Source organism: Balearica regulorum, chromosome 3 (genome assembly GCF_011004875.1).
Source record: "Balearica regulorum gibbericeps isolate bBalReg1 chromosome 3, bBalReg1.pri, whole genome shotgun sequence".
Taxonomy (NCBI): domain Eukaryota; kingdom Metazoa; phylum Chordata; class Aves; order Gruiformes; family Gruidae; genus Balearica; species Balearica regulorum.
Genome location: NC_046186.1, coordinates 81,213,594 through 81,222,356, shown reverse-complemented (window position 1 = coordinate 81,222,356; position 8,763 = coordinate 81,213,594). Strand labels below are relative to the sequence as shown.

The window sequence follows — 8,763 nt, the reverse complement described above, 5'->3', positions numbered from 1 at the left end:
TGGGGGAAGCACCCACCTTGCAACGGCATGATGCAACACACAGCCAGCCCTAGGCTGCTCTCTGTAACCCAAGCTGGCTCCTCAGGCTGGGGTCCTGTCCCCTCCCCTGTCCTCCTCCTGCCAGGGAGCTCCAGCCCCACCACCCACTGCCCTCACTGTTAGACGACGCGCTACATCAGCGAGTGATGGAAGAAGCCCGGCAAATGATGACAGAAACAACCACATTAGGGGTGTGACAGAATGACTGATGATTTAATGCTTCTTGAAGTTTTTTGTTTCCTTCCACAGGGCATTGGTTTTAAAAACAAACAAAACGAGGTAAAATAAATTAATTTATGTACACTTTACATACACTGTGTCATGTGGAGCTTTGCAGCAACAGTAACCAGAAATTGTTACAAAATAGAAAGTTACATGGCTGTTGCAGGTCCTCGGTAGCCTGCAACCTAGAAGGTTGTCATCCTGAGCATGGTTGGCAAAGTGATCACGTAAACATGTTTAGAAGCATTTACGGTGGACAATGGATGGGCCAGCTTCGTCATATTCCTGCTTTGTGATCCACATCTGCTGGAAGGTGGACAGGGAGGCCAGGATAGAGCCACCGATCCAGACAGAGTACTTACGCTCAGGTGGGGCAATGATCTAGAAAAAGCCAAGAGCCAAGATCAGTGAAGAAGCACCCACTGCAGGTGGGTGGCACAGGGGCGTGCACAGCCCCACGCTGTTTGCAGGAGGGCAGAAGATGGCCACTCCTGCACCTGGGTCCTTCAGGCACCAGCCTTACCTTGATCTTCATTGTGCTGGGGGCCAGGGCTGTGATCTCCTTTTGCATGCGGTCAGCAATACCTGGGTACATGGTGGTACCCCCAGACATGACATTGTTGGCGTACAGGTCCTTCCTGATGTCAATGTCACACTTCATGATGCTGTTGTAGGTGGTCTCATGAATGCCTGCGGACTCCATACCTGGGGGCAGGGAAGGAGAGAAAAGCAGGCGTGTGTTAAGCGCAAAACGAGAGCTCTGTGGGAGGACTTGGCAGAAAGGGGGGAGCTGGTGGGGAAGGAGAGAGGGAAGGAGGCACACACACCAATGAAGGAAGGCTGGAAGAGGGTTTCTGGGCAGCGGAAACGTTCGTTGCCGATGGTGATGACCTGCCCATCAGGCAGCTCGTAGCTCTTTTCGAGGGAGGAGGAAGAGGCAGCGGTGGCCATCTCGTTCTCAAAGTCCAGCGCCACATAGCACAGCTTCTCCTTGATGTCACGGACAATCTCACGTTCAGCTGTGAGGGGGAAGCAAAGGCATCAGTGATTGCAAAGGAGGGACAGGGAACGCTTGCACCTCCATAGGTCTGCTGGGACTCCAGACCCCCAACCACACGCAAACTCCCAACAGGGAGACGGGGCTTGCAGTGGGGCAAGAGGCTGCAGCATCCCTGGAGCTACAAGGGTTGGAGGCGAGGAGGCACATTTTGAAGGAGGGAATAGTGCTTACCTGTGGTGACAAAGGAATAGCCACGCTCAGTCAGGATCTTCATCAGGTAGTCAGTGAGGTCCCGGCCGGCCAGATCCAAGCGCATGATGGCATGGGGCAGGGCATACCCTTCATAGATGGGGACATTGTGTGTCACACCATCACCGGAGTCCAGCACGATACCTGGGGAAACAAAAAGCAGCCACGTCAGATGCAGCCCACGAAGGGCCCTGCCCTGGGGGCAGAGCACTTGTCAGCTGGAGGGGATCCGTCCTGGGCATCCTTGCTTGGGGAAGAGGGGCCAGCAGGACACTTGCACTCACCAGTGGTACGGCCAGAGGCGTACAGGGACAGCACAGCCTGGATGGCCACGTACATGGCAGGGACATTGAAGGTCTCAAACATGATTTGGGTCATCTTCTCACGGTTGGCCTTGGGGTTAAGGGGGGCCTCAGTGAGCAGGGTGGGGTGCTCCTCAGGGGCTACACGCAGCTCATTGTAGAAGGTGTGGTGCCAGATCTTCTCCATGTCGTCCCAGTTTGTGATGATGCCGTGTTCAATGGGGTACTTCAGGGTCAGGATACCTCTCTTGCTCTGGGCTTCATCTCCTACATAGGAGTCCTTCTGACCCATACCCACCATGACGCCCTGCAGGGAAGGAAAGGGGGAGCTCAGCAACCTCTCCACGGGCAGCAGCATGGGGCTCCCCAGCGGGCCGGGCATCCGCCCTCCGGGCGGAGGGCTGGGAGGCAGCAGGGACCCGCAGCCATGGCTGTGGCAGGGCTTGGGGGGATGCTCGGAGGGGGACAGCGCCGTACCTGGTGGCGGGGGCGGCCCACGATGGAAGGGAACACAGCCCTGGGGGCGTCATCCCCGGCGAAGCCGGCCTTCACCAGGCCGGAGCCGTTGTCGCACACGAGCGCGGTGGTCTCGTCCTCGTCGCACATGGTGTCGGCTGTCTGCGGGGGCACAGGGGCGCAGGCTGAGCCTCACAGCCGGCCGGCAGCCGCAAGGAGGGGGCTGCGGGGCCGGGGCTTACCTGGGCTGGCTGCGGGCTCTACGCGTCGGGCCGCTGGCAGAGAGGCCTCCCGCTCCTCGCCGGGTAGCTCGTGGGCCGCCGCCGGCCGCCGAGCCTTTTATCGCGGCGGGCTGCGGTGGCGGCCGGCCCCCAGGAATGCGGCCCCGGCCGTCGCCATATTTGGGCGTCGGGCCCGGCACGGCCCTGGCCCGGCACTGCCCAAAGAAGGCGCTCCTGGCCGCGGCCCAGGTGAGCCGGGCCCGGCCGTATAAGGAGCGTCTGCCGGCCCCCCCCCCCCCCCCCCCCCCGCGGCCGGGGCCGAAATAATCCCCCGGCACCGCCGGGCCCGTTAAGGGCAAAGCAGGTGGGGGCCGCCGCGGCAGCCCCTCCGGGCGCAGGTCCGGGCCTTTCCGCGGGGGAAGCCGGAGCGAGCCCGGACCCGCCGGGGCGTGAGGGCGGAGCGGGCCGCGGCCCTGCCCGGGGCTCAGCGGGCCTGGGGGGAGGTGCGGGGCCTTCGGCTGTGCGGGCCCGACTCGCCGCAGCTCTCAGCTTTGGGGATGCAAAGAGAATACGGCCTCACGGGCCTCACCTTTTTCTAAACACGCAGGTACAGGCGGGCGCCAGGGAGGAGAAAGGGGGTAGTGAGAGAGGCCGAAGGGACAAGGTAGATCGGTGGTTTGCACGTAATCCATTGTGTAAAAGCCACAGCTTCACGCATCAAGCCGTGCATTTTTTTTTTTTTTTTTGCTGTGATTTAAAAATGGAAAAATAAATGCAGGGGATAACATCTGTTAGACAAACGCCTGAAGAGAAACCCGGTGAAGCATTAATCCCGGTGACTGTCTGATCCCAGAAGCCTGACGTAGCGTGAATGCTGGTGCCATTACTGAGTACCCATTGCTGGCTGCTGAGCTCGGCCGAGCAACGCGGCATCCTCCAGCTATCACTGTGGCTCACCATTTCCAAAAGGAGCACAGTCTCACAGGCAAGTCATCTCTGATAAGCTGAAGGTACTGTGCAAGCGAAGAGTTCATCTCCTTCAGCTATGGATATTTAAGCAGAGATTCCATGTGGGAGACTACAGAAATTCCAGTTACCGATGGAAGGAAGAGGCCGCAGCAGAAGCAGATTTGCAGCCCTGCCAAGGAATTGATGCAAATCAACCTTTGAGACCTTCTCTGAAGGCACAGCTGGCCAAGGGCAAATGCTTTTAAAATTTAGGGAGTCAGGAGAGGAGGAAGAAATAGTAAGCCAGAAGTGCTCATGCTGTGAGGAGTCTCCTGCAACTGAAGGCACTTCTGCAGCTTTTTCCTCCACTGCAAGGCAGAGCAGAAGGGCCAAGAGAAGCAGACAGCTTTTCTCCTCCTCTATGTGATTTCTGCACCCTCCAGTTTGGCACCATTCCTTTTTACCTTTGCCTGCTCCCTATTTCATTCTGCTACAGATTTTCATTTCCTCTCAAGTTTTTGTATTAAAGTACACTGGGGATAAAACATGCTATTCTCTCATAATGTTCTTCAACTTCTCATATTATTCTTCAGTTCTGTCATCGACAACTGGCAGTACAAAAATCGGAAGCCTGAAAGCACTTAAAGTCATCACAGCCATCAGATCTATTTACAGAACTGCAACGCTCCATTGTGGATTCCAGAATATGGTCAGTTGTGTTGAATCAGAAATCAAGTAACAGAAAGCCTAATGTTGCTGAAAGATAAACATTCTTAATCCTTCAATGAAACCTGATGCAAGCACAAACCCACTCCATCCCTTCTGTTTAATTTTCTCTCCACCCCAATTTAGTTTACAGCAAAATACCCAATGGCAATGTTAAATTCTTACAGTTCTGCGTAAAAGATAATTTTCCGCACTTAGATCCGATATTTAACTTGATTCATGAAGTGAATTTGATTTTGGTCCCAAGTCAGAAACCATTTGACATTAGTTTCCAGAGCAGAGCTGGGCACAAAGATCCCTGTCCACAACATACAGCTTCTGCAACTGATCACAAACGACAACCGATAAGCTTCCCTGCTACTCTGGTGACAACACAGGAAAGAAGTGCGGACATCCTGTACCATGTCTGTTTTCCATTACTGAGAAAGCAACTATTTAAGAAACAACACATGCTTCCTCATTCAAAAGGAGCTATCCATTCTCCTGGAGCTGTTTTTAACCAAAACCCAAATAATTTTGTCCCAAATTTATTTCTGTTTTTGTTACATATGGATACAACCTGGAGCTCTGGCATGATCTTTGATATGCAGTGGTAAATGAAGGCATCATCCCAGTGGAGTAATCTGAGACAGGACTTCTGCCCCAGAACAGCCCTATTACATAATGAAGCACAGGATAGAGAGGAGTGGCAGCCCCAAATCCCAGCCTCCTCAAGCTTCCCAACAGAACAGCAAACCAGCTCAATGTTCCTAGTAGAAGAACATTAAACTTAAGTTTAGACATGGAAGTTATTTTAATGAGGTTTTATTTAAGTAAACTCATTGCCTTCTGTTTTGGCAATAGTCAGATGGGAAGCTGTTGTACAAATGCCAGATGCCTCCCAACCCAGCGATAGAATAAAACGTTAGTTGCGAAGCCGACACAGCTGATTGTTTCCCGAGAACCTAGGGAATGCTTTTACACCAACCGGAATAAACCCATCCCGGCAGATAAGCCAGGCACTTTGAAAGAGATGGATGGCAAAGGATGAAGAGAAACGCCTGCTTCTGGGGCAAGCAAGCTTTCTGGCTTTTTTTCTGTCGCTCCTAATGGAATACAGGTGGTCGACGGTCTAAGAAGGGATGAGATATCCCCAGTGTTGTACTGGGATGGTCAATTGAAGAGATTCCTCTTCAAGCAAAATTTAAAGAGTCTAGTAAAAGTTCAGGGAGAACACAGTGGCAATCATTTGTTAGGTTATTCCCTTTCTCCCAAAATGTGAAGTTTACCAATCATGTGAAGCCACCTTTAAAATTACATTTAAACAAGCAAGTGGAATTCTTCTACAGCTTTAAATGACCCACTCCTTTGCAGCCACAGCTGGGATTTGTACCTGCACTTCTTTCTCTCAGCCACGCAAGGCTGCAGAAGAGCAAAGTTTGCTTCTTAGAAGAATCTTAGATGACTGCTAGTGCATTTCTTTCCCATATTAGTTAGAACCTCTCTAGATAAATCTATTCTTCCAAACATGTTCAGACTCTCAGCCCAGCTTACTGTATTAGTACAGGGAGGAGGGGAAGCCACGGAAGGGGAGCTGTGCTTTTAAAACTAGAAACTGGATTCTCTTCAACCAATTTAACTTCTGACCTTCTCAGCTGTTGGATCAAGTTGTTGCAGCAGGCATTGAGCCAGACAAATAAAACATAAGGGCATGCAAGTTGCTCTGCATTCACTCTCTGGCCATTGAGCTACTTGCAAAAGGAAGGTACATGACAGATTAAAGTAACTTTTATTTAAAGATTAAAATCTGCTGCCAATCAGAATAATTAAAATTGAAAAGTTAAATGGATTTTTTTATTCCCATGTCAGAGATAACTAATTGGTAAAAAAATTAAAAAATTAGTAGCATCAACTAGTAGAGACCAAGTTGCTGAGTAAGGAAGATCGTGCTGGACTCCCACACTTTTGTAACTGCTTTCTAGGTTTCTTGTGAGCCTAGGTTGAAGCAGTTGCTGTGAATGACTGCATGGTGAGCTGTTAATCTCATTTTTATATGTATTCTAGAAATCTGGATATAACTTAAATGAAAGTTAAATAGATAAAAATATTAATGTTTGAAAAAGTTTAATCTTACAGATATAAACTGAGAGAATGGTATATTTACTGGACCAGAGGACTTTCAATGAGAACTGTGCTTTATTCCTTTCTGTCACGGACAAGCTGAGTGACCAGTGCCAAGCCAGTTACCCTTTCTGTGCCAGTAATCTTTAATGCAAAATTGAAACTACCTGGTTTCTACAGCAAAAAGTCTTGTACAAAGAGAGACTAGAATTACCTTATAGAATAAATACAGTCACCCAGCATTAATGTTTTCAGTATGTTCTCTGAACTGAAATCACAGCCCCAGTGAAGTGAGAGCAAACATTTCCACCTTCTGCAGCAGGTCCCACATTTCACCCTGTGTGTCTGTGTATCTTTGAGTCTCAGGCAGGACTCATACCAATGAAGATATAAAATGAAGCGGCAAGTTTATGAAAGGCACAGAAAATGAAAACTTTCTTTTTCTTTTGCCTGAAAACACACCTCTGCCTCCTCTGACTAAAGTGTCAACATCTGTAAATTTAAGACCAAGTATATCACTCATATAGATTTTATTACAAAGTTTTAGCAAAAAAAAGAACATTAAAAAGTATACATGAATTTAACAGTTCTTTAGAAAAAAATATTTTAAAAAATAGTGAGAATCACGCTTGTCCCTGAACATAGAGTTCGTAGTTTGCCTTTAACACAAATTCGAAGTAAGTATTACATTTCAAGTTACCCAGTTCGTTTGCTTGCAGCAAGTCCTTCACCTCCGGTAAATATTCACTTAACTGAACTCCTACAACACAAAAACTTTTATTACAGCACTGATAAAAGTACTTTGCATTAGCAGTTAAAATGATTTTTAAGTAAACACCTGTGCCTACCTCAGAGTTAAATTACTCTTTTGGAATTGAGATTACTCTATTACACATGTCAAGAAATACAATAAAGCTTAAGTAAAACTCAATTTTTTTTTGAAGGAAAAAAAAGGATATTTCCTATCTAAACAGAGCTTCTCAGTAAATTTATGATTAAACTTAAAATCCTTAAACCTAAAATCCAAGTCTTTACATAACACTTCACCAAAATTTAAAAAAAAAAAAGATAAAAAGATCAATCATATAATAAATACTTATATCATCAGTTGCAGCATTTCAGGTGTGAGAATCTTACAAAAGGAAAGAAATTGACAGGATTGAACAGACAAAAGTAGAACTGTGCTGAAGAACTTCAGTTTTGTATCTTTGACATGGAGCCTTCTCTGTTCCGGAAAAAGTTCATATGCAGAAATATTTAAAATGGACTTTGACTCTAAATGGTTTCTCTCCTCTCCTTCCCCCCCCAGCTGTAATTTCCATGGCCATAACTTTCCATGGCCAGCTTCAACTGGAGGGAGGTTCTATTTTTTTTGGTGGGGTGTTTTTGGGGATTTTTTTTTTTTTGCTTTTTGGGAAGAAAAACAAAACAAAAACCCCATTTAAGCTAAAATAGATTTAAGGTCTGAGTGACAGACAAATAGTTATTATTCCCTTTTCTTACAGAAGATACATATTTAACTAACTCCAGAAGACATACTTTACTGTGCAGTAAGAAACTGCTAAAAATCTGATGGCTGCCCTACTGAGCAAATAATCTGAGGGTACTAAGATTATAACCAAGAAATCTGCTCCTCTCATCCCTTCAACATTTTACAGAGATAGAATTAGCTCCGTATCATTGTAATGATCTAGTGGAATGCATATGGAAGATAATTTATTAACCTACTTCTTTTATATTAGTATTCATCTTAAGCAGCTTTTGAAACAACTAAACAGTTTCAAGAAGTTCAGTTATATTTAGTACACTTTACCTTCTTTCAATAGTTTTTGTAGTATTTTCACAAATATGCTATCTTTAGATGCTTCAATTGGATCATCTTTACCATCTGAACTGGCCCATCTGCAAGTCAAAGAATAATTTGTGGAAAGAATTGCACAGATGAAATCAAATGAAAACTAACAAGAAAAAATATGCAGAAAAATTGATAAATTATCAAAGGTGATTGATACATGTTTACAAGTAAGCGTTATGTGCTTGGCTATAGCTCAAAGCAAGAGGGTTTTTTTTTTTATCTTGTGTTAATTATTCTTTATTACAAAAGTAAAACTGCAATAAAATTGCACTACTACAACATAGTCTAGTTAGGGGGACAATAGAAATGCTTCCCATCTTCTAAACTGTAAAAGAAAACATTGTTTCTTTGATAAAATAAAAAATATTATCCATCAAAATAAAAATTATGTCAGTAATTATATTTTATGACTGAGATGATGCAAGTATAGATTTATTTTTTGGTAGAATAAAGCAAGAACAGCAATTTGCTAACATATTTGGAGAAAAAAAAAAAAAAAAAACACAAACCACCAAAAAAACCTGAAGCAAACCAAAAAAGCAAACACCAAGAAAAGAAAGGAGGAAGGAAAAAAAATTGTAAAAATCCAAGTTGCAGGCCTGTAACAGCACACACGGACACAAAACAAATACAGTTTGTCTCATT

At 46.1% G+C, this 8,763-nt stretch overlaps 2 protein-coding genes across 2 annotated transcripts in view; both read right to left on the bottom strand.

Moving 5' to 3' along the window:
• Positions 1–224: 224 nt before the first annotated feature.
• On the bottom strand, positions 225–2,897 carry ACTA1 (actin alpha 1, skeletal muscle). The gene is made up of 7 exons (XM_075748675.1): positions 2,511–2,897; positions 2,290–2,430; positions 1,795–2,119; positions 1,493–1,654; positions 1,089–1,280; positions 785–966; positions 225–642 (listed from the first exon to the last, which is right to left on the bottom strand). The coding sequence occupies exons 2-7, from the start codon at positions 2,416–2,418 to the stop codon at positions 499–501; spliced, it is 1,134 nt and encodes a 377-aa protein (XP_075604790.1). The 5' UTR covers positions 2,419–2,430; positions 2,511–2,897; the 3' UTR covers positions 225–498.
• A 3,883-nt stretch (positions 2,898–6,780) lies between these two features.
• Positions 6,781–8,763, bottom strand: part of NUP133 (nucleoporin 133) — a 36,586-nt gene continuing 34,603 nt past the window's right edge. Inside the window, exons 25-26 of the mRNA XM_075748674.1 lie at positions 8,077–8,165; positions 6,781–7,023 (exon numbers count right to left, since the gene is read on the bottom strand). Of these exons, the coding sequence (XP_075604789.1) occupies positions 6,887–7,023; positions 8,077–8,165 (226 nt within the window). The 3' untranslated portion in view covers positions 6,781–6,886. The remainder of the gene's footprint in view (positions 7,024–8,076; positions 8,166–8,763) is intronic.